Source organism: Oncorhynchus masou, unplaced genomic scaffold, assembly GCF_036934945.1.
Source record: "Oncorhynchus masou masou isolate Uvic2021 unplaced genomic scaffold, UVic_Omas_1.1 unplaced_scaffold_1217, whole genome shotgun sequence".
Lineage (NCBI taxonomy): Eukaryota > Metazoa > Chordata > Actinopteri > Salmoniformes > Salmonidae > Oncorhynchus > Oncorhynchus masou.
This window is the reverse complement of record NW_027001965.1, coordinates 162,501-188,467: the sequence shown is the minus strand read 5'-3', so window position 1 is coordinate 188,467 and position 25,967 is coordinate 162,501. Positions and strand designations below refer to the sequence as shown.

Here is a 25,967-nt window from a genome sequence, read left to right as displayed (position 1 = left end):
GTTGGTCTGTCTAATGGTAGAGGGGGTTGGTCTATCTAATGGAAGAGAGGGTTGGTCTGTCTAATGTTAGAGGGGGTTGGTCTGTCTAATGGTAGAGGGGGTCGGTCTGTCTAATGGTAGAGGGGGTCGGTCTGTCTAATGGTAGAGGGGGTCGGTCTGTCTAATGGTAGAGAGGGTTGGTCTGTCTAATGGTAGAGGGGGTTGGTCTGTCTAATGGTAGAGAGGGTTGGTCTGTCTAATGGTAGAGAGGGTTGGTCTGTCTAATGGTAGAGGGGGTTGGTCTGTCTAATGGTAGAGAGGGTCGGTCTGTCTAATGGTAGAGGGGGTTGGTCTGTCTAATGGTAGAGAGGGTCGGTCTGTCTAATGGTAGAGGGGGTCGGTCTATCTAATGGTAGAGAGGGTTGGTCTGTCTAATGGTAGAGAGGGTTGGTCTGTCTAATGGTAGAGGGGGTTGGTCTGTCTAATGGTAGAGAGGGTCGGTCTATCTAATGGTAGAGGGGGTTGGTCTATCTAATGGAAGAGCGTATTAAATCAATGCAACAAGTGTGGACTTGTTGTCGCCTTAAGCTCCACAGGGAGCACAGATGAGTAATGGTTGAACAGAGCCCTGCGGAAGGAAGTCAAATCCACTCAGAGGTTGGTTTGTTTCTACATTAAAGGGATGTTTTAAGAGAACAGACCAGAGGGCAGTAACAACACTACAGTCCACAGCAAAAAAAAGGGTGAGAAATAGGGAGGTTCTAATCATAGAAATACATTCTGTAGAATGAATGGGAAGAACAGTTCTATAGATTATATTTCTACGGTTGTAGTATATCCAGGCCTGGCAGAGAGAGGCTGGATCATCACACAGTATTTACCTGAGTGCCAATAGGTACTACATTTTGTCTTGAGGAACCCCGGTCGTTAGGGCGTGCAGAGTTTGGTTGGTTTGGCTGTGTGAGAGAAGCACACGGTTACTAGACCCTGTTACCCTGTTACCCTGTTACTAGACCCTGTTACCCTGTTACCCTGTTACTAGTCCCTGTTACCCTGTTACCCTGTTACTAGACCCTGTTACCCTGTTACTAGACCCTGTTACCCTGTTACTAGACCCTGTTACTAGACCCTGTTACCCTGCTACTAGACCCTGTTACCCTGTTACTAGACCCTGTTACCCTGTTACTAGACCCTGTTACCCTGTTACCCTGTTACTAGACCCTGTTACTAGACCCTGTTACCCTGTTACTAGACCCTGTTACCCTGTTACCCTGTTACCCTGTTACTAGACCCTGTTACCCTGTTACCCTGTTACCCTGTTACTAGACCCTGTTACCCTGTTACCCTGTTACTAGACCCTGTTACCCTGTTACCCTGTTACCCTGTTACTAGACCCTGTTACTAGACCCTGTTACCCTGTTACCCTGTTACTAGACCCTGTTACCCTGTTACCCTGTTACCCTGTTACCCTGTTACCCTGTTACCCTGTTACTAGACCCTGTTACTAGACCCTGTTACCCTGTTACCTTGTTACCCTGTTACTAGACCCTGTTACCCTGTTACAAGACCCTGTTACCCTGTTACTAGACCCTGTTACCCTGTTACCCTGTTACAATGTTACTAGACCCTGTTACCCTGTTACTAGACCCTGTTACCCTGTTAATAGACCCTGTTACCCTGTTACTAGAGTTGTTGCAGAGTTTGGTTGGTTTGGCTGTGTGAGAGAAGCACACGGTTACTAGACCCTGTTACCCTGTTACCCTGTTACTAGACCCTGTTACCCTGTTACCCTGTTACTAGACCCTGTTACCCTGTTACCCTGTTACTAGACCCTGTTACCCTGTTACTAGACCCTGTTACCCTGTTAACCTGTTACTAGACCTTGTTACCCTGTTACCCTGTTACTAGACCCTGTTACCCTGTTACTAGACCCTGTTACCTTGTTACCCTGTTACTAGACCCTGTTACCCTGTTACTAGACCCTGTTACCTTGTTACCCTGTTACTAGACCCTGTTACCCTGTTACCCTGTTACTAGACCCTGTTACCCTGTTACTAGACCCTGTTACCCTGTTACCCTGTTACTAGACCCTGTTACCCTGTTACCCTGTTACCCTGTTACCCTGTTACTAGACCCTGTTACCCTGTTACTAGACCCTGTTACCCTGTTACTAGACCCTGTTACCCTGTTACCCTGTTACCCTGTTACTAGACCCTGTTACCCTGTTACCCTGTTACTAGACCCTGTTACCCTGTTACCCTGTTACTAGACCATGTTACCCTGTTACCAGACCCTGTTACCCTGTTACCAGACCCTGTTACCCTGTTACTAGACCCTGTTACCTTGTTACCCTGTTACTAGACCCTGTTACCCTGTTACTAGACCCTGTTACCCTGTTACTAGACCCTGTTACCCTGTTACTAGACCCTGTTACCCTGTTACTAGACCCTGTTACTAGACCCTGTTACTAGACCCTGTTACCCTGTTACTAGACCCTGTTACTAGACCCTGTTACCCTGTTACTAGACCCTGTTACCCTGTTACCCTGTTACTAGACCCTGTTACCCTGTTACTAGACCCTGTTACTCTGTTACTAGACCCTGTTTCTAGACCTTGTTACCCTGTTACTAGACCCTGTTACTAGACCCTGTTACTAGACCCTGTTACCCTGTTACTAGACCCTGTTACTAGACCCTGTTACCCTGTTACTAGACCCTGTTACCCTGTTACCCTGTTACTAGACCCTGTTACCCTGTTACCCTGTTACTAGACCCTGTTACTAGACCCTGTTACCCTGTTACTAGACCCTGTTACCCTGTTACTAGACCCTGTTACCTTGTTACCCTGTTACTAGACCCTGTTACCCTGTTACTAGACCCTGTTACCCTATTACTAGACCCTGTTACCCTGTTACTAGACCCTGTTACCCTGTTACTAGACCCTGTTACCCTGTTACTAGACCCTGTTACCCTGTTACTAGACCCTGTTACTAGACCCTGTTACTCTGTTACTAGACCCTGTTACTAGACCCTGTTACCCTGTTACTAGACCCTGTTACCCTGTTACTAGACCCTGTTACCCTGTTACCCTGTTACTAGACCCTGTTACCCTGTTACTAGACCCTGTTACTAGACCCTGTTACTAGACCCTGTTACCCTGTTACTAGACCCTGTTACTAGACCCTGTTACCCTGTTACTAGACCCTGTTACTAGACCCTGTTTCTAGACCTTGTTACCCTGTTACTAGACCCTGTTACTAGACCCTGTTACCCTGTTACTAGACCCTGTTACTAGACCCTGTTACCCTGTTACTAGACCCTGTTACCCTGTTACCCTGTTACTAGACCCTGTTACCCTGTTACTAGACCCTGTTACCTTGTTACCCTGTTACTAGACCCTGTTACCCTGTTACTAGACCCTGTTACCCTGTTACTAGACCCTGTTACCCTGTTACTAGACCCTGTTACCCTGTTACTAGACCCTGTTACCCTGTTACTAGACCCTGTTACCCTGTTACTAGACCCTGTTACCCTGTTACTAGACCCTGTTACTAGACCCTGTTACTCTGTTACTAGACCCTGTTACTAGACCCTGTTACCCTGTTACTAGACCCTGTTACTAGACCCTGTTACTAGACCCTGTTACCCTGTTACTAGACCCTGTTACTAGACCCTGTTACCCTGTTACTAGACCCTGTTACTAGACCCTTTTACCCTGTTACTAGACCCTGTTACTAGACCCTGTTACTAGACCCTTTTACCCTGTTACTAGACCCTGTTACTAGACCATGTTACTAGACCCTGTTACCCTGTTACTAGACCATGTTACCAGACCCTGTTACTAGACCCTGTTACCCTGTTACTAGACCCTGTTACCCTGTTACTAGACCCTGTTACTAGACCCTGTTACCCTGTTACTAGACCCTGTTACCCTGTTACTAGACCCTGTTACCATGTTACTAGACCCTGTTACTAGACCCTGTTACCCTGTTACTAGACCCTGTTACCCTGTTACTAGACCCTGTTACTAGACCCTGTTACCCTGTTACTAGACCCTGTTACCATGTTACTAGACCCTGTTACTAGACCCTGTTACCCTGTTACTAGACCCTGTTACCCTGTTACTAGACCCTGTTACTAGACCCTGTTACCATGTTACTAGACCCTGTTACTAGACCCTGTTACCCTGTTACTAGACCCTGTTACTAGACCATGTTACTAGACCCTGTTACCCTGTTACTAGACCCTGTTACCCTGTTACTAGACCCTGTTACCCTGTTACTAGACCCTGTTACCCTGTTACTAGACCCTGTTACTAGACCCTGTTACTAGACCCTGTTTCCCTGTTACTAGACCCTGTTACCCTGTTACTAGACCCTGTTACTAGACCCTGTTAACCTGTTACTAGACCCTGTTACTAGACACTGTTACCCTGTTACCCTGTTACTAGACCCTGTTACCCTGTTACTAGACCCTGTTACCCTGTTACTAGACCCTGTTACCCTGTTACTAGACCCTGTTACCCTGTTACTAGACCCTGTTACCCTGTTACTAGACCCTGTTACCCTGTTACTAGACCCTGTTACCCTGTTACTAGACCCTGTTACCCTGTTACTAGACCCTGTTACTAGACCCTGCTACTAGACCCTGTTACGCTGTTACTAGACCCTGTTACCCTGTTACTAGACCCTGTTACCCTGTTACTAGACCCTGTTACCCTGTTACTAGACCCTGTTACTAGACCCTGTTACCCTGTTACTAGACCATGTTACCCTGTTACTAGACCCTGTTACCCTGTTACTAGACCCTGTTACCTTGTTACCCTGTTACTAGACCCTGTTACCCTGTTACTAGACCCTGTTACCCTGTTACTAGACCCTGTTACCCTGTTACTAGACCCTGTTACCCTGTTACTAGACCCTGTTACCCTGTTACTAGACCCTGTTACTAGACCCTGTTACTCTGTTACTAGACCCTGTTACTAGACCCTGTTACCCTGTTACTAGACCCTGTTACTAGACCCTGTTACTAGACCCTGTTACCCTGTTACTAGACCCTGTTACTAGACCCTGTTACCCTGTTACTAGACCCTGTTACTAGACCCTGTTTCTAGACCTTGTTACCCTGTTACTAGACCCTGTTACTAGACCCTGTTACTAGACCCTGTTACCCTGTTACTAGACTCTGTTACTAGACCCTGTTACCCTGTTACTAGACCCTGTTACCCTGTTACCCTGTTACTAGACCCTGTTACCTTGTTACTAGACCCTGTTACCTTGTTACCCTGTTAGGTAAAACCTCAATTCATGTTGTTTTTTTACTGAGAGTTTCATTATTTCAAACCGTCTTTATGTGCCTGTAAATGTCCATGTATTTCAGAGATGTATCAGACTGCCGTATGGAACTAGTCAAGATATCCAGGACTGTGATAATAACTTTATAAACCTATATGTCAAGTGGTGAAATGAGCAATAAAATAAGATGTCACACTTGACGCTGTGCTTCCTCAGCCTACCTGTAGGTGGTGCCATTGAGCTCTGGGTGGACACCTTGCTGGTCCATTACTGCCCATGGTCCTGTGGTCACAAAGAACTCCTTATTCACACAGTTTCTTAGGCTGTCAGGGATGCGGCCTGGGAGGGAGAGAGAGAGAAAGTGGGCAGATGGAGGGAGGAGAGGGAGACAGATTAAGAAACGTGGAGAGAGGTAAAGACAGAGAGAGAGAGGTAAAGAGAGAGACAGAGAGAGAGGTAAAGAGAGAGACAGAGAGAGAGAGAGAGGTAAAGAGAGTGAGAGGTAAAGAGAGTGAGAGGTAAAGAGAGAGACAGAGAGAGAGGTAAAGAGAGAGACAGAGAGAGGTAAAGAGAGAGACAGAGAGAGGTAAAGAGAGAGACAGAGAGAGGTAAAGAGAGAGGTAAAGACAGAGAGAGGTAAATAGAGATAGAGGTAAAGACAGAGAGAGAGGTAAAGACAGAGAGAGAGAGGTAGAGAGAGAGAGGTAAAGAGAGAGATAGAGGTAAATAGAGAGACAGAGATAAAGAGAGAGAGAGGTAAAGACAGAGAGAGAGGTAAGGAGAGAGATAGAGGTAAATAGAGAGAGAGGTAAAGAGAGAGACAGATAAAGAGAGAGAGAGGTAAAGATAAAGAGAGAGGTAAAGACAGAGATAGAGGTAAATAGAGAGAGAGGTAAAGAGAGAGGAGAGGTAAAGAGAGAGGGAGGTAAAGAGAGAGGAGAGGTAAAGAGAGAGATAGAGGTAAAGAGAGAGGAGAGGTAAAGAGAGAGAGAGGTAAAGAGAGAAAGGTAAATAGAGAGAGAGGTAAATAGAGAGAGAGGTAAAGACAGAGAGAGGTAAAGAGACAGGAGAGGTAAAGAGAGAGAGAGGTAAAGAGAGAGGAGAGGTAAAGACAGAGAGATAAATAGAGTGAGAGGTAAAGAGAGAGAGAGAGGTAAAGACAGAGAGAGATAAAGAGAGAGGAGAGGTAAAGAGAGAGGAGAGGTAAAGGGAGAGAGGTAAAGAGAGAGGAGAGGTAAAGAGATAGAGGTAAAGACAGAGAGGAGAGGTAAAGAGAGAGAGGAGAGGTAAAGGGAGAGAGGTAAAGACAGAGAGAGGAGAGGTAAAGGGAGAGAGGTAAAGACAGAGAGAGATAAAGAGAGAGGAGAGGTAAAGAGAGAGAGGTAAAGAGAGAGAGAGAGGTAAAGAGAGAGAGGTAAAGACAGAGAGGAGAGGTAAAGAGAGAGAGGTAAAGACAGAGAGGAGAGGTAAAGAGAGAGAGAGAGGTAAAGAGAGAGGAGAGGTAAAGGGAGAGAGGAGAGGTGAAGACAGAGAGGAGAGGTAAAGAGAGAGAGGGTTCTAATATAAAGCACCAACCTGAATCATCACACAGACAAAATGAAGCCATAACTTGTAGAGTGATTAAAACAGGATAAAGAAGGAATGGATAGATGTTAGCTATGGGATGGGTCGATGTTAGCTATGGGATGGAGAGATGTTATAGCTATGGGATGGGTAGATGTTAGCTATGGGATGGAGAGATGTTAGCTATGGGATGGAGAGATGTTAGCTATGGGATGGAGAGATGTTAGCTATGGAATGGAGAGATGTTAGCTATGGGATGGAGAGATGTTAGCTATGGGATGGAGAGATGTTAGCTATGGGATGGAGAGATGTTAGCTATGGGATGGAGAGATGTTAGCTATGGGATGGAGAGATGTTAGCTATGGGATGGAGAGATGTTATAGCTATGGGATGGAGATATGTTAGCTATGCGATGGAGATATGTTAGCTATGGGATGGAGAGATGTTAGCTATGGGATGGAGAGATGTTAGCTATGGGATGGAGAGATGTTAGCTATGGGATGGAGAGATGTTATAGCTATGGGATGGAGATATGTTAGCTATGCGATGGAGATATGTTAGCTATGGGATGGAGAGATGTTAGCTATGGGATGGAGAGATGTTAGCTATGGGATGGAGAGATGTTAGCTCTGGAATGGGTAGATGTTAGCTCTGGGATGGAGAGATGTTAGCTATGGGATGGGTAGATGTTAGCTATGGGATGGGTAGATGTTAGCTATGGGATGGAGAGATGTTAGCTATGGGATGGAGAGATGTTAGCTATGGGATGGAGAGATGTTAGCTATGGGATGGAGAGATGTTAGCTATGGGATGGAGAGATGTTAGCTATGGAATGGGTAGTTGTTAGCTTAAGAAGGAAATCAATTCCACGAATTAACTTTTAACAAGGCACACATGTTAATTGAAATGCATTCCAGGTGACAAGCTCATGAAGCTGGTTGAGAGAATGCCAAGAGTGTGCAAAGCTGTCATCAAGGCAAATTTGAAGAATCTCAAATATAAAATATATTTTTGATTTGTTTAACACTTTTTTTGGTTACTACATGATTCCATATGTGTTATTTCATAGTATTATTGTTTTCACTATTATTCTGCAATGTAGAAAATAGTAAAAAATAAAATAAAAACCCTTGAATGAGTAGGTGTTGTAAAACGTTTGACCGGTAGCCTGGCAACACAATCACTAATTAAAGTTGTTATTTAACAATGTGGATGTTATCTGGGAGGCAAGGGATGGATCCCAAATGGCACCCTATTCCCTATATAGTGCACTACTTTATACTGCAGCCCTATTCCCTATATAGTGCACTACTTTATACTACAGCCCTATTCCCTATATAGTACACTACTTTATACTACAGCCCTATTCCCTATATAGTGCACTACTTTATAGTGCAGACCTATATAGTGCACTAATTTATACTACAGCCCTATTCCCTATATTGTGCACTACTTTATACTACAGCCCTATTCCCTATATAGTCCACTAATTTATACTATGGCTATATTCCCTATATAGTGCACTACTTTATACTACTGCCCTATATAGTGCACTAATTTATACTACAGCCCTATTCCCTATATTGTGCACTACTTTAAACTACAGCCCTATTCCCTATATAGTCCACTAATTTATACTATGGCCATATTCCCTATATAGTGCACTACTTTATACTACTGCCCTATATAGTGCACTAATTTATACTACAGCCCTATTCCCTATATTGTGCACTACTTTAAACTACAGCCCTATTCCCTATATAGTCCACTAATTTATACTATGGCCATATTCCCTATATAGTGCACTACTATTGACATGAAGTCTGGTTTGAAGTTGTGTACTACAACCCTGCTGGGGAACAGGGTTCCTGACCAGTGAGGTGCTGGGGAACAGGGTTCCTGACTAGTGAGGTGCTGGGTAACAGGGTTCCTGACCAGGGAGGTGCTGGGGAACAGGGTTCCTGACTAGTGAGGTGCTGGGGGACAGGGTTCCTGACCAGTGAGGTGCTGGGGAACAGGGTTCCTGACCAGGGAGGTGCTGGGGAACAGGGTTCATGACTAGTGAGGTGCTGGGGAACAGGGTTCCTGACCAGTGACCAGTGAGGTGCTGGGGAACAGGGTTCCTGACTAGTGAGGTGCTGGGGAACAGGGTTCCTGACCAGTGAGGTGCTGGGGAACAGGGTTCCTGACCAGTGACCAGGGAGGTGCTGGGGAACAGGGTTCCTGACCAGGGAGGTGCTGGGGAACAGGGTTCCTGACCAGTGAGGTGCTGGGGAACAGGGTTCCTGACTAGTGAGGTGCTGGGGAACAGGGTTCCTGACCAGGGAGGTGCTGGGGAACAGGGTTCCTGACCAGGGAGGTGCTGGGGAACAGGGTTCCTGACTAGTGAGGTGCTGGGGAACAGGGTTCCTGACTAGTGAGGTGCTGGGGAACAGGGTTCCTGACTAGTGAGGTGCTGGGGAACAGGGTTCCTGACCAGTGAGGTGCTGGGGGACAGGGTTCCTGACCAGGGAGGTGCTGGGGAACAGGGTTCCTGACTAGTGAGGTGCTGGGGAACAGGGTTCCTGACTAGTGAGGTGCTGGGGAACAGGGTTCCTGACCAGGGAGGTGCTGGGGAACAGGGTTCCTGACTAGTGACTAGTGAGGTGCTGGGGAACAGGGTTCCTGACTAGTGAGGTGCTGGGGAACAGGGTTCCTGACTAGTGAGGTGCTGGGAACAGGGTCCCTGACTAGTGAGGTGCTGGGGAACAGGGTTCCTGACCAGTGAGGTGCTGGGGAACAGGGTTCCTGACCAGTGAGGTGCTGGGGAACAGGGTTCCTGACCAGTGAGGTGCTGGGGAACAGGGTCCCTGACTAGTGAGGTGCTGGGGAACAGGGTTCCTGACCAGGGAGGTGCTGGGGAACAGGGTCCCTGACCAGTGAGGTGCTGGGGAACAGGGTTCCTGACTAGTGAGGTGCTGGGGAACAGGGTTCCTGACCAGGAGGTGCTGGGAACAGGGTTCCTGACTAGTGAGGTGCTGGGGAACAGGGTTCCTGACCAGTGAGGTGCTGGGGAACAGGGTTCCTGACTAGTGAGGTGCTGGGGAACAGGGTTCCTGACTAGTGAGGTGCTGGGGAACAGGGTTCCTGACTAGTGAGGTGCTGGGGAACAGGGTTCCTGACCAGTGAGGTGCTGGGGGACAGGGTTCCTGACCAGGGAGGTGCTGGGGAACAGGGTTCCTGACTAGTGAGGTGCTGGGGAACAGGGTTCCTGACTAGTGAGGTGCTGGGGAACAGGGTTCCTGACCAGTGAGGTGCTGGGAACAGGGTTCCTGACTAGTGAGGTGCTGGGGAACAGGGTTCCTGACTAGTGAGGTGCTGGGGAACAGGGTTCCTGACCAGGGAGGTGCTGGGGAACAGGGTTCCTGACTAGTGACTAGTGAGGTGCTGGGGAACAGGGTTCCTGACTAGTGAGGTGCTGGGGAACAGGGTTCCTGACTAGTGAGGTGCTGGGAACAGGGTCCCTGACTAGTGAGGTGCTGGGGAACAGGGTTCCTGACCAGTGAGGTGCTGGGGAACAGGGTTCCTGACCAGGAGGTGCTGGGAACAGGGTTCCTGACTAGTGAGGTGCTGGGGAACAGGGTTCCTGACCAGTGAGGTGCTGGGGAACAGGGTTCCTGACCAGTGAGGTGCTGGGGAACAGGGTTCCTGACCAGTGAGGTGCTGGGGAACAGGGTCCCTGACTAGTGAGGTGCTGGGGAACAGGGTTCCTGACCAGTGAGGTGCTGGGGAACAGGGTTCCTGACCAGGGAGGTGCTGGGGAACAGGGTTCCTGACTAGTGAGGTGCTGGGGGACAGGGTTCCTGACTAGTGAGGTGCTGGGGAACAGGGTTCCCGACTAGTGAGGTGCTGGGGAACAGGGTTCCTGACTAGTGAGGTGCTGGGGAACAGGGTTCCTGACTAGTGAGGTGCTGGGGAACAGGGTTCCTGACTAGTGAGGTGCTGGGGAACAGGGTTCCTGACTAGTGAGGTGCTGGGGAACAGAGTTCCCGACTAGTGAGGTGCTGGGGAACAGGGTTCCTGACTAGTGAGGTGCTGGGGAACAGAGTTCCCGACTAGTGAGGTGCTGGGGAACAGGGTTCCTGACTAGTGAGGTGCTGGGGAACAGGGTTCCTGACCAGGGAGGTTCTGGGGAACAGGGTTCCTGACTAGTGAGGTGCTGGGGAACAGAGTTCCCGACTAGTGAGGTGCTGGGGAACAGGGTTCCTGACTAGTGAGGTGCTGGGGAACAGAGTTCCTGACTAGTGAGGTGCTGGGAACAGGGTTCCTGACTAGTGAGGTGCTGGGGAACAGGGTTCCTGACTAGTGAGGTGCTGGGGAACAGAGTTCCTGACTAGTGAGGTGCTGGGGGACAGGGTTCCTGACTAGTGAGGTGCTGGGAACAGGGTCCCTGACTAGTGAGGTGCTGGGGAACAGGGTTCCTGACCAGGGAGGTGCTGGAGAACAGGGTTCCTGACTAGTGAGGTGCTGGGGAACAGGGTTCCTGACCAGGGAGGTGCTGGGGAACAGGGTTCCTGACCAGGGAGGTGCTGGGGAACAGGGTTCCTGACTAGTGAGGTGCTGGGAACAGGGTCCCTGACTAGTGAGGTGCTGGGGAACAGGGTTCCTGACTAGTGAGGTGCTGGGGAACAGGGTTCCTGACCAGGGAGGTGCTGGGAACAGGGTTCCTGACCAGTGAGGTGCTGGGGAACAGGGTTCCTGACCAGGGAGGTGCTGGGGAACAGGGTTCCTGACTAGTGAGGTGCTGGGGAACAGGGTTCCTGACCAGTGAGGTGCTGGGGAACAGGGTTCCTGACTAGTGACCAGGGAGGTGCTGGGGAACAGGGTTCCCGACTAGTGACCAGGGAGGTGCTGGGGAACAGGGTTCCTGACTAGTGACCAGTGAGGTGCTGTGGAACAGGGTTCCTGACCAGTGAGGTGTTGGGGAACAGGGTTCCTGACCAGGTAGGTGCTGGGGAACAGGGTTCCTGACTAGTGAGGTGCTGGGGAACAGGGTTCCTGACCAGTGACCAGTGAGGTGCTGGGGGACAGGGTTCCTGACTAGTGAGGTGCTGGGGGACAGGGTTCCTGACTAGTGAGGTGCTGGGGAACAGGGTTCCTGACCAGTGAGGTGCTGGGGAACAGGGTTCCTGACTAGTGAGGTGCTGGGGAACAGGGTTCCTGACCAGGAGGTGCTGGGAACAGGGTTCCTGACTAGTGAGGTGCTGGGGAACAGGGTTCCTGACCAGGGAGGTGCTGGGGAACAGGGTTCCTGACTAGTGAGGTGCTGGGGAACAGGGTTCCTGACCAGTGAGGTGCTGGGGAACAGGGTTCCTGACCAGGGAGGTGCTGGGGAACAGGGTTCCTGACTAGTGAGGTGCTGGGGAACAGGGTTCCTGACTAGTGAGGTGCTGGGGAACAGGGTTCCTGACCAGTGAGGTGCTGGGGAACAGGGTTCCTGACTAGTGAGGTGCTGGGAACAGGGTTCCTGACTAGTGAGGTGCTGGGGAACAGGGTTCCTGACTAGTGAGGTGCTGGGAACAGGGTTCCTGACTAGTGAGGTGCTGGGGAACAGGGTTCCTGACTAGTGAGGTGCTGGAGAACAGGGTTCCTGACCAGGGAGGTGCTGGGAACAGGGTTCCTGACCAGGGAGGTGCTGGGGAACAGGGTTCCTGACCAGTGAGGTGCTGGGGAACAGGGTTCCTGACTAGGGAGGTGCTGGGGAACAGGGTTCCTGACCAGTGAGGTGCTGGGGAACAGGGTTCCTGACCAGGGAGGTGCTGGGGAACAGGGTTCCTGACTAGTGAGGTGCTGGGGAACAGGGTCCCTGACCAGGGAGGTGCTGGGAACAGGGTTCCTGACTAGGGAGGTGCTGGGGAACAGGGTCCCTGACCAGGGAGGTGCTGGGAACCAGGGTTCCTGACTAGTGAGGTGCTGGGGAACAGGGTTCCTGACTAGTGAGGTGCTGGGGAACAGGGTTCCTGACCAGTGACCAGTGAGGTGCTGGGGAACAGGGTTCCTGACCAGGGAGGTGCTGGGGAACAGGGTCCCTGACTAGTGAGGTGCTGGGAACAGGGTTCCTGACTAGTGAGGTGCTGGGAACAGGGTTCCTGACTAGGGAGGTGCTGGGAACAGGGTTCCTGACTAGTGAGGTGCTGGGGAACAGGGTTCCTGACTAGTGAGGTGCTGGGGAACAGGGTTCCTGACTAGTGAGGTGCTGGGGAACAGGGTTCCTGACCAGGGAGGTGCTGGGGAACAGGGTTCCTGACTAGTGAGGTGCTGGGAACAGGGTTCCTGACCAGTGAGGTGCTGGGGAACAGGGTTCCTGACCAGGGAGGTGCTGGGGAACAGGGTTCCTGACTAGTGAGGTGCTGGGAACAGGGTTCCTGACCAGTGAGGTGCTGGGGAACAGGGTCCCTGACTAGTGAGGTGCTGGGAACAGGGTTCCTGACTAGTGAGGTGCTGGGAACAGGGTTCCTGACTAGTGAGGTGCTGGGGAACAGGGTTCCTGACTAGTGAGGTGCTGGGAACAGGGTTCCTGACTAGGGAGGTGCTGGGGAACAGGGTTCCTGACCAGTGAGGTGCTGGGGAACAGGGTTCCTGACTAGTGAGGTGCTGGGAACAGGGTTCCTGACTAGGGAGGTGCTGGGGAACAGGGTCCCTGACCAGGGAGGTGCTGGGGAACAGGGTTCCTGACCAGGGAGGTGCTGGGGAACAGGGTCCCTGACCAGTGAGGTGCTGGGGAACAGGGTTCCTGACCAGGGAGGTGCTGGGGAACAGGGTCCCTGACCAGTGAGGTGCTGGGGAACAGGGTTCCTGACTAGTGAGGTGCTGGGGAACAGGGTTCCTGACTAGTGAGGTGCTGGGGAACAGGGTTCCTGACTAGTGAGGTGCTGGGGAACAGGGTTCCTGACTAGTGAGGTGCTGGGGAACAGGGTTCCCGACTAGTGAGGTGCTGGGGGACAGGGTTCCTGACTAGTGAGGTGCTGGGGAACAGGGTTCCCGACTAGTGAGGTGCTGGGGAACAGGGTTCCCGACTAGTGAGGTGCTGGGGGACAGGGTTCCTGACTAGTGAGGTTCTGGGGACAGGGTTCCTGACCAGTGAGGTGCTGGGGGACAGGGTTCCTGACCAGGGAGGTTCTGGGAACAGGCGTACCACTGATGCCTCTTCGTATCTCGGTGGCAGCTGCCTCTCTCATCTCCAGAGAAGCCTGTTCACTGTACCAGGCTGTGTGTGGTGTACAGATCAGGTTGGGAGCATCCTTCAGAGGGCCTGTAGCAAAACTAGAGAGGGGAGGGTTGGGGGTGGAGGGGTGGTGGTAGAGAGAACAAGTATCAGACCCAAATCAGGCAGTGGCCTCTTCATCTAATCACCTTTCCTCATCTCCTCCTTTCATCTCCTCCCTTCATTTCCTCCTCTCTTCATTTCCTCCTCTCTTCATCTCCTCATCTCCTCTCCTCATCTCCTTCTCCTTCCCTGATAACAGATGCTGAGACTTCCTCTCCTTCTCCTTCCCTGATAACAGATGCTGAGACTTCCTCTCCTTCTCCTTCCCTGATAACAGATGCTGAGACTTCCTCTCCTTCTTCTTCCCTCAGTCCTCCCAACTCACCCTCCGTGCCCTGGTCCAAGGGTTGTGTGTGAAGGTGTCACTGATATGAGCCACTGTAGTGTGGGATCACAGGTCCTCTGTTGACGTCTTGTTGATGTGTGTTCACAGTAGAACCATATCTCCCTGACAACATAACTCCCTGACAACATATCTCCCTGACAACAGAGCTCACTGACACTGGAAGAGGTGTTACTGTCAGGTAAACTCTACTGAGGTGTTACTGTCAGGTGAACTATACTGAGGTGTTACTGTCAGGTGAACTAGTGAGGTGTTACTGTCAGGTGAACTATACTGAGGTGTTACTGTCAGGTGAACTATACTGAGGTGTTACTGTCAGGTGAACTATACTGAGGTGGTACTGTCAGGTGAACTAGTGAGGTGTTACTGTCAGGTGAACTATACTGAGGTGTTACTGTCAGGTGAACTATACTGAGGTGTTACTGTCAGGTGAACTATACTGAGGTGTTACTGTCAGGTGAACTCTACTGAGGTGTTACTGTCAGGTGAACTATACTGAGGTGTTACTGTCAGGTGAACTATACTGAGGTGTTACTGTCAGGTGAACTATACTGAGGTGTTACTGTCAGGTGAACTATACTGAGGTGTTACTGTCAGGTGAACTATACTGAGGTGTTACTGTCAGGTGAACTATACTGAGGTGTTACTGTCAGGTGAACTATACTGAGGTGTTACTGTCAGGTGAACTAGTGAGGTGTTACTGTCAGGTGAACTAGTGAGGTGTTACTGTCAGGTGAACTAGTGAGGTGTTACTGTCAGGTGAACTAGTGAGGTGTTACTGTCAGGTGAACTATACTGAGGTGTTACTGTCAGGTGAACTATACTGAGGTGTTACTGTCAGGTGAACGTCAGGTATCGTGCACTGTGTGTCTCACCTGAAGGGTTCTGTCTCCTGCACTGTGTGTCTCACCTGAAGGGTTCTGTCTCCTGCACTGTGTGTCTCACCTGAAGGGTTCTGTCTCCTGCCCTGTTGTCTCACCTGAAGGGTTCTGTCTCCTGCACTGTGTGTCTCACCTGAAGGGTTCTGTCTCCTGCACTGTCTGTCTCACCTGAAGGGTTCTGTCTCCTGCCCTGTTGTCTCACCTGAAGGGTTCTGTCTCCTGCCCTGTTGTCTCACCTGAAGGGTTCTGTCTCCTGCACTGTATGTCTCACCTGAAGGGTTCTGTCTCCTGCACTGTGTGTCTCACCTGAAGGGTTCTGTCTCCTGCACTGTGTGTCTCACCTGAAGGGTTCTGTCTCCTGCCCTGTTGTCTCACCTGAAGGGTTCTGTCTCCTGCCCTGTTGTCTCACCTGAAGGGCTCTATCTCCTGCACTGTGTGTCTCACCTGAAGGGTTCTGTCTCCTGCACTGTGTGTCTCACCTGAAGGGTTCTGTCTCCTGCACTGTGTGTCTCACCTGAAGGGTTCTGTCTCCTGCACTGTGTGTCTCACCTGAAGGGTTCTGTCTCCTGCCCTGTTGTCTCACCTGAAGGGTTCTGTCTCCTGCACTGTGTGTCTCACCTGAAGGGTTCTGTCTCCTGCACTGTCTGTCTCACCTGAAGGGTTCTGTCTCCTGCCCTGTTGTCTCACCTGAAGGGTTCTGTCTCCTGCCCTGTTGTCTCACCTGAAGGGTTCTGTCTCCTGCACTGTATGTCTCACCTGAAGGGTTCTGTCTCCTGCACTGTGTGTCTCACCTGAAGGGTTCTGTCTCCTGCACTGTGTGTCTCACCTGAAGGGTTCTGTCTCCTGCCCTGTTGTCTCACCTGAAGGGTTCTGTCTCCTGCCCTGTTGTCTCACCTGAAGGGTTCTGTCTCCTGCACTGTGTGTCTCACCTGAAGGGCTCTATCTCCTGCACTGTGTGTCTCACCTGAAGGGTTCTGTCTCCTGCCCTGTTGTCTCACCTGAAGGGTTCTGTCTCCTGCCCTGTTGTCTCACCTGAAGGGTTCTGTCTCCTGCCCTGTTGTCTCACCTGAAGGGTTCTGTCTCCTGCACTGTGTGTCTCACCTGAAGGGCTCTATCTCCTGCACTGTGTGTCTCACCTGAAGGGTTCTGTCTCCTGCCCTGTTGTCTCACCTGAAGGGTTCTGTCTCCTGCCCTGTTGTCTCACCTGAAGGGTTCTGTCTCCTGCCCTGTTGTCTCACCTGAAGGGCTCTGTCTCCTGCCCTGTTGTCTCACCTGAAGGGTTCTGTCTCCTGCACTGTGTGTCTCACCTGAAGGGTTCTGTCTCCTGCCCTGTTGTCTCACCTGAAGGGCTCTGTCTCCTGCACTGTGTGTCTCACCTGAAGGGTTCTGTCTCCTGCCCTGTTGTCTCACCTGAAGGGTTCTGTCTCACCTGAAGGGTTCTGTCTCCTGCCCTGTTGTCTCACCTGAAGGGTTCTGTCTCCTGCCCTGTTGTCTCACCTGAAGGGTTCTGTCTCCTGCACTGTGTGTCTCACCTGAAGGGTTCTGTCTCCTGCACTGTGTGTCTCACCTGAAGGGTTCTGTCTCCTGCACTGTTGTCTCACCTGAAGGGTTCTGTCTCCTGCCCTGTTGTCTCACCTGAAGGGTTCTGTCTCCTGCACTGTGTGTCTCACCTGAAGGGTTCTGTCTCACCTGAAGGGTTCTGTCTCCTGCCCTGTTGTCTCACCTGAAGGGTTCTGTCTCCTGCCCTGTTGTCTCACCTGAAGGGTTCTGTCTCCTGCACTGTGTGTCTCACCTGAAGGGTTCTGTCTCCTGCACTGTGTGTCTCACCTGAAGGGTTCTGTCTCCTGCACTGTGTGTCTCACCTGAAGGGTTCTGTCTCCTGCACTGTGTGTCTCACCTGAAGGGTTCTGTCTCCTGCCCTGTGTGTCTCACCTGAAGGGTTCTGTCTCCTGCACTGTGTGTCTCACCTGAAGGGTTCTGTCTCACCTGAAGGGTTCTGTCTCCTGCCCTGTTGTCTCACCTGAAGGGTTCTGTCTCCTGCCCTGTTGTCTCACCTGAAGGGTTCTGTCTCCTGCCCTGTTGTCTCACCTGAAGGGTTCTGTCTCCTGCACTGTGTGTCTCACCTGAAGGGTTCTGTCTCACCTGAAGGGTTCTGTCTCCTGCCCTGTTGTCTCACCTGAAGGGTTCTGTCTCCTGCCCTGTTGTCTCACCTGAAGGGTTCTGTCTCACCTGAAGGGTTCTGTCTCCTGCCCTGTTGTCTCACCTGAAGGGTTCTGTCTCCTGCCCTGTTGTCTCACCTGAAGGGTTCTGTCTCCTGCCCTGTTGTCTCACCTGAAGGGTTCTGTCTCCTGCACTGTGTGTCTCACCTGAAGGGTTCTGTCTCCTGCCCTGTTGTCTCACCTGAAGGGTTCTGTCTCCTGCCCTGTTGTCTCACCTGAAGGGTTCTGTCTCACCTGAAGGGTTCTGTCTCCTGCCCTGTTGTCTCACCTGAAGGGTTCTGTCTCCTGCCCTGTTGTCTCACCTGAAGGGTTCTGTCTCCTGCCCTGTTGTCTCACCTGAAGGGTTCTGTCTCACCTGAAGGGTTCTGTCTCCTGCCCTGTTGTCTCACCTGAAGGGTTCTGTCTCCTGCCCTGTTGTCTCACCTGAAGGGTTCTGTCTCCTGCACTGTGTGTCTCACCTGAAGGGTTCTGTCTCCTGCACTGTGTGTCTCACCTGAAGGGTTCTGTCTCCTGCACTGTGTGTCTCACCTGTAGGGTTCTGTCTCCTGCAATGTGTGTCTCACCTGAAGGGTTCTGTCTCCTGCCCTGTTGTCTCACCTGAAGGGCTCTGTCTCCTGCCCTGTGTGTCTCACCTGAAGGGTTCTGTCTCCTGCACTGTGTGTCTCACCTGAAGGGTTCTGTCTCCTGCCCTGTTGTCTCACCTGAAGGGTTCTGTCTCCTGCCCTGTGTGTCTCACCTGAAGGGTTCTGTCTCACCTGAAGGGTTCTGTCTCCTGCCCTGTGTGTCTCACCTGAAGGGTTCTGTCTCACCTGAAGGGTTCTGTCTCCTGCCCTGTGTGTCTCACCTGAAGGGTTCTGTCTCCTGCCCTGTGTGTCTCACCTGAAGGGTTCTGTCTCACCTGAAGGGTTCTGTCTCACCTGAAGGGTTCTGTCTCCTGCACTGTGTGTCTCACCTGAAGGGTTCTGTCTCCTGTCCTGTGTGTCTCACCTGAAGGGTTCTGTCTCCTGCACTGTGTGTCTCACCTGAAGGGTTCTGTCTCCTGCCCTGTTGTCTCACCTGAAGGGTTCTGTCTCACCTGAAGGGTTCTGTCTCCTGCCCTGTTGTCTCACCTGAAGGGTTCTGTCTCCTGCCCTGTGTGTCTCACCTGAAGGGTTCTGTCTCCTGCACTGTGTGTCTCACCTGAAGGGCTCTGTCTCGTGCACGTCCAGGGCAGCGCCACGTATCCTCCCCTCCTTCAGGGCCTGAGCCAGGGCCTTCTCATCCACCAGCCCTCCCCGCGCTGCATTCACCAGGAACGCTCCCTGGCGCATCTAGAAGGTTTGGGGGGGGGAGAGAGAAAGATAAGAGAGAGAGAAGAGGGGGGGGGGTTGATTTGATCTGAAGAGGGGTTCCACCAACATGTAGTTATTACATAGAATTTGTTTGCGTCCTTCTTTTAAGTATCTTAATACAGATGACCTACTGTTAGAGCTGGAGAAGAGAGACTAGAATAGAGATGACCTACTGATAGAGCTGGAGAAGAGAGACTAGAATAGAGATGACCTACTGATAGAGCTGGAGAAGAGAGACTAGAATAGAGATGACCTGCTGTTAGAGCTGGAGAAGAGAGACTAGAATAGAGATGACCTACTGATAGAGCTGGAGAAGAGAGACTAGAATAGAGATGACCTACTGATAGAGCTGGAGAAGAGGGAATAGAATAGAGATGACCTACTGTTAGAGCTGGAGAAGAGAGACTAGAATAGAGATGACCTACTGATAGAGCTGGAGAAGAGAGACTAGAATAGAGATGACCTACGGATAGAGCTGGAGAAGAGAGACTAGAATAGAGATGACCTACTGATAGAGCTGGAGAAGAGAGACTAGAATAGAGATGACCTACTGATAGAGCTGGAGAAGAGAGAATAGAATAGAGATGACCTACTGATAGAGCTGGAGAAGAGAGACTATAATAAAAATGACCTACTGATAGAGCTGGAGAAGAGAGACTATAATAGAGATGACCTACTGATAGAACTGGAGAAGAGAGACTATAATAAAAATGACCTACTGATAGAGCTGGAGAAGAGAGACTATAATAGAGATGACCTACTGATAGAGCTGGAGAAGAGAGACTATAATAAAAATGACCTACTGATAGAGCTGGAGAAGAGAGACTATAATAGAGACGACCTACTGATAGAGCTGGAGAAGAGAGACTACAATAGAGATGACCTACTGATAGAGCTGGAGAAGAGAGACTAGAATAGAGATGACCTACTGATAGAGCTGGAGAAGAGAGACTAGAATAGAGATGACCTACTGATAGAGCTGGAGAAGAGAGAATAGAATAGAGATTACCTACTGATAGAGCTGGAGAAGAGAGACGAGAATAGAGATGACATATTGATAGAGCTGGAGAAGAGAGACTAGAATATAAATGACCTACTGATAGAGCTGGAGAAGAGGGAATAGAATAGAGATGACCTACTGATAGAGCTGGAGGAGAGAGGCTACAATAGATATGACCTACTGATAGAGCTATAGAAGAGAGACTAGAATAGAGATGACCTACTGATAGAGCTGGAGAAGAGAGACTAGAATAGAGATGACCTACTGTTAGAGCTGGAGAAGAGAGACTAGAATAGAGATGACCTACTGATAGAGCTGGAGAAGAGAGGCTATAATAGATATGACCTACTGATAGAGCTGGAGAAGAGAGAATAGAATAGAGATGACCTACTGTTAGAGCTGGAGAAGAGAGAATAGAATAGAGATGACCTACTGATGCCTAGAATGTCTTTGACGCTCTACTGAAGACATGACAAACCGAGCATCTGGGCAACACATGCACACGCACACGCAAATATGTCTGTCTCACATCTACACCTCTACACATCTACACTTGAGGAAAATCAGCTCTGAGGGATCACTGTCAAAAGTTCTTTAAGAGTTGTGTGCGTGGGGACATCCCAAATGGAACCCTAGTCCCTTGATAGTGCACTACTTGGCTCAGCTCACATAGTTGGCTGTAGATGGTAGTTTCCCAAATGGAACCCTAGTCCCTTGATAGTGCACTACTTGACTCAGCTCACATAGTTGGCTGTAGATGGGAGTTTCCCAAATGGAACCCTAGTCCCTTGATAGTGCACTACTTGACTCAGCTCACATAGTTGGCTGTAGATGGGGACATCCCAAATGGAACCCTAGTCCCTTGATAGTGCACTACTTGGCTCAGCTCACATAGTTGGCTGTAGATGGGAGTTTCCCAAATGGAACCCTAGTCCCTTGATAGTGCACTACTTGACTCAGCTCACATAGTTGGCTGTAGATGGGGAGATCCCAAATGGAACTCTATTCCCTTGATAGTGCACTACGTTGAGGACAAGATGACAGTTGATAACTATACTAGACAAAAATAAATAAAAAACTGCTAGCGAGAAAAACAACAGCTCCAGAAAAATCCAATTAATAGTCTTGGAAGAAACTGTAATCCCTTAAATCTAGACACAATACGAAATCCACGACATGAAAAGCCCTCGCACTGTCAGTCATCCTTTCATTACACACACACACACACACACACACACACACACACACACACACACACACACACACACACACACACACACACACACACACACACACACACACACACACACACACACACACACACACACACACACACACACACACACAATAAGAAGATGCAGGCTTGAGAGAACAACGAAGAAGAGACACAGGAGAGGAGTTAAGAACTAGGTTAAGAGATAGAGCCTTCTCTATTCTGTTGTTCTCCTTCAGACAGCTCTTCAATGCTCTCTCTCTCTCTGTCTCTCAAATGTGAAGTCAACCAGAAAGAATAGAAACACAGAAAATAAGAGGAAACTGAGATAAGAGGTGTAATTCTCCTCTCCTCCACCAGGTGGCAGACCAGACAGACCAGATGGAGTATTGTAGTTTTGACAGCAGCTCTGAGCAGTGAAGTCAACCTGAGAGAGTCAGAGGAAACTGAGATAAGAGGTGTAATTCTCCTCTCCTCCACCAGGTGGCAGACCAGACAGACCAGATGGAGTATTTTAGACGACAACGACGAGACGGCCTACAGGGAGGTGGTGAGGGCCCTCGGAGTGTGGTGTCAGGAAAATAACCTCACACTCAACGTCAACAAAACAAAGGAGATGATCGTGGACTTCAGGAAACAGCAGAGGGAGCACCCCCCTATCCCTATCGATGGAACAGTAGTGGAGAGGGTAGTAAGTTTTAAGTTCCTGGGCGTACACATCACAGACAAACTGAATTGGTCCACCCACACAGACAGTGTGGTGAAGAAGGTGCAACAGCGCCTCTTCAACCTCAGGAGACTGAAGTAATATGGCTTGTCACCTAAGACCCTCACAAACTTTTACAGATAAAGCACGACAGGATGCTCTCGAGTGTGTATCACCGCCTGGTACGGCAACTGCTCCGCCCACAACCGTAAGGCTCTCCAGAGGGTAGTGAGGTCTGCACAACGCATCACAGGGGGCAAACTACCTGCCCTCCAGGACACCAACACCACCCGGCCATCAGACTGTTAAACAGAAATCACGAACTCAGAGAGGCTGCTGCCAACATGGAGACCAAATCACTGGCATCTTTAATAAATGGATCACGAGTCACTTTATAAAATGCCACTTTAATAATGTTTACATATCTTACATTACTCGTATCATATGTTAACTACCGTTCAAAAGTTTGAGGCCCTTACTTTTGAAAGAAAAACACATTTTTTATCCATTAAAATAACATCAAATTGATCAGAAATACAGTGTAGACATTGTTAATGTTGTAAATGACTACTGTAGCTGGAAACGGCTGATTTTTAATGGAATATCTACATAGGCATACAGAGGCCCATTATCAGCAACCATCACTCCTGTGTTCCAATGGCACGTTGTGTTAGCTAATCCAAGTTTATCATTTTAAAAAGGCTAATTGATCATTAGAAAACCCTTTAGAAATTATGTTAGCACAACTGAAAACTGTAGTTCTGATTAAAGAAGCAATAAAACTGTCCTTCTTTAGACTAGTTGAGTATCTGGAGCATCGGCATTTGTGGATTCAATTACAGGCTCAAAATGGCCCAAAACAAATACCTTTCTTCTGAAACTCGTCAGTCTATTCTTGCTCTGAGAAATGAAGGCTATTCCATGTGAGAAATTGCCAAGAAACTGAAAATCTTGTTCAACGCTGTGTACTACTCCCTTCACAGGACAGCGCAAACTGTCTCTAAACAGAATAGAAAGAGGAGTGGGAGGCCCCGGTGCACAACTGAGCAAGAGGACAAGTACATCAGAGTGTCTAGTTTGAGAAACAGATGCCTCACAAGTCCTCAACAGGCAGCTTCATGAAATAGTACCCGCAAAACACCAGTCTCAACGTCAACAGTGAAGAGGTGACTCCGGGATGCTGGCCTTCTAGGCAGAGTTGGTAGTTTCTAATGATAATATATAATATATATAAGGATGATGAGGTGTTCAGGACAGTCTGATTAATAACTACATGAATTAATAACCCATATTAATAACATTTACATTTACATTTAAGTCATTTGGCAGACGCTCTTATCCAGAGCGACTTACAAATTGGTGAATTCACCTTATGACATCCAGTGGAACAGCCACTTTACAATAGTGCATCTAAATCATTTAAGGGGGGGGTGAGAAGGATTACTTTATCCTATCCTAGTTATTCCTTAATAACCACATCAATTAATAACCCATATTAATAACTATATGAATTAATAACCCATATTAATAACCACATCAATTAATAACCCATATTAATAACTATATAGATTAATAACTCATATCAATAACTATATGAATGAATAACTCATTAATAACTATATGAATGAATGACACATTAATACATATATTAATTAATAACCCATATTAATAACCATATGAATTAATAACCACATGAATTAATAACCCATATTAATAACCATATTAATAACCATATGAATTTATAACCCATATTAATAACCATATGAATTTATAACCCATATTAATAACCATACGAATTAATAACCCATATTAATAACCATATTAATAACCGTATGAATTTATAACCCATATTAATAACCCATATTAATAACCCATATTAATAACCATATGAATTAATAACCCATATTAATAACCATATGAATTAATAACCCATATTAATAACCATATGAATTAATAACCCATATTAATAACCATATGAATTAATAACCCATATTAATAACCATATGAATTAATAACCCATATTAATAACCACATGAATGAATAACCCATATTAATAACCCATATTAATATCCCATATTAATAACCATATGAATTAATAACCCATATTAATATCCCATATTAATAACTATATAGATTAATAGCTATATGAATTAATGGCACAGTAATACATATATTAATTAATAGCCCATATTAATAACCGTATGAATTAATAACCCATATTAATAACTCATATTAATAACCATATGAATTATTAACCCATATTAATAACCCATATTAATATCCCATATTAATAACCATATGAATTAATAACCCATATTAATAACCCATATTAATATCCCATATTAATAACTATATGAATTAATGGCACAGTAATACATATATTAATTAATAGCCCATATTAATAACCATATGAATTAATAACCCATATAAATAACCATATGAATTAATACCCCCTATTAATACCCCATATTAATAACCCATATTAATAACCATATGAATTAATAACCCAGATCAATAACTATATGAATTAATGGCACAGTAATACATATATTAATTAATAGCCCATATTAATAACCATATGAATTAATAACTCATATCAATAACTATATGAATTAATAACTCATATCAATAACTATATGAACTAATAACCCATATTAATAACCACATCAATTAATAACCCATATTAATAATTATATAGATTAATAACTCATATCAATAACTATATGAACTAATAGCCCATATTAATAACTGACTGGGAGTCAGTGAGTTACACCATAAAGGTCAAAGGTCAGCTGTCCTCTCTACCTGTTTGATGGTGAAGTCGTTGATGAGATGGTGGTTGTGTTCATTCAGGTTGCAGTGCAGAGACACGCAGTCTGACTGGTAGAGCAAGTCTTGTAGGGTGTAGACGCGCTGGACACCCAGGGAACGCTCCAAGCCGTCCTGCAGGTAGGGGTCGTAGAAGATCACGCTGAAGCCAAACACCTTGGCTCGCACAGCCACCGCCTGACCCGAACGCCCTACACGCACAGAGACAGAGGAGAGAGCACGGTTTAGTCACAACATCAACACACACATCACCTTACAAATAGCCAAGCCATAGTGTGTGTGTCCTGTCTCATCTCAGTGTGGGATGGGCAGCCAGATGGGGGAGCTCTCTGTTCCCTCTCTCTCGGTTCTCTCTCTCTCGGTTCTCTCCTCTCAGTTCTCCCCTCTCTGTTCTCTCCTCTCTGTTCTCTCCTCTCCTCTTTCTCCTCTCTCTCTCTCTGCTCTCCTCCCCTCTCTCTCCTCTCCTCTCTCTGCTCTCCCCTCCTCTCTCCTTTCCCTCTCCTCTAAATTCAATGGGTTTTATCTCTCTCCCTGCTCTCTCCAAAGTACACCTTATCTCTCCAACCCCCCCTACACCACCCGCCCAGTGTCTCATTGTCCCTTACCTCAGAGAGCAGGGCCTGGCATGGGACCCTTAGCCTCAGCCTTGCCTATTCAGCCCTCCCCAACACAATTGTCAGGGAGAGAGAGTGTCCCGTCTTGAGAGGAACGCTGAGCCGTGTTAACGCGGTAGAGAGAGTGTCCCATCTGAGAGGAACGCTGAGCCTTGCTAACACGGTAGAGAGAGTGTCCCATCTGAGATGAACGCTGAGCCGTGCTAACACGGTAGAGAGAGTGTCCCATCTGAGATGAACGCTGAGCCGTGCTGACGAGGTAGAGAGAGTGTCCCATCTGAGAGGAACGCTGAGCCTTGCTAACACGGTAGAGAGAGTGTCCCATCTGAGAGGAACGCTGAGCCGTGCTAACACGGTAGAGAGAGTGTCCCATCTGAGAGGAACGCTGAGCCGTGCTAACACGGTAGAGAGAGTGTCCCATCTGAGATGAACGCTGAGCCGTGCTAACACGGTAGAGAGAGTGTCCCATCTGAGAGGAACGCTGAGCCGTGCTAACACGGTAGAGAGAGTGTCCTGTCTGAGAGGAACGCTGAGCCGTGCTGACGAGGTAGAGAGAGTGTCCCATCTGAGAGGAACGCTGAGCCGTGCTGACGAGGTAGAGAGAGTGTCCTGTCTGAGAGGAACGCTGAGCCGTGCTGACGAGGTAGAGAGAGTGTCCCATCTGAGAGGAACGCTGAGCCTTGTTAACAC

General features: G+C 48.6%; 1 protein-coding gene across 1 annotated transcript in view; it reads right to left on the bottom strand.

The window, feature by feature from the left end:
* Positions 1-857: 857 nt before the first annotated feature.
* LOC135529953 (C-terminal-binding protein 2-like) overlaps positions 858-25,967 on the bottom strand; it is a 114,721-nt gene continuing 89,611 nt past the window's right edge. Inside the window, exons 5-9 of the mRNA XM_064958354.1 lie at positions 24,640-24,854; positions 18,764-18,894; positions 14,010-14,137; positions 5,494-5,611; positions 858-935 (exon numbers count right to left, since the gene is read on the bottom strand). Coding sequence (XP_064814426.1) covers positions 878-935; positions 5,494-5,611; positions 14,010-14,137; positions 18,764-18,894; positions 24,640-24,854 — 650 coding nt within the window. The 3' untranslated portion in view covers positions 858-877. The remainder of the gene's footprint in view (positions 936-5,493; positions 5,612-14,009; positions 14,138-18,763; positions 18,895-24,639; positions 24,855-25,967) is intronic.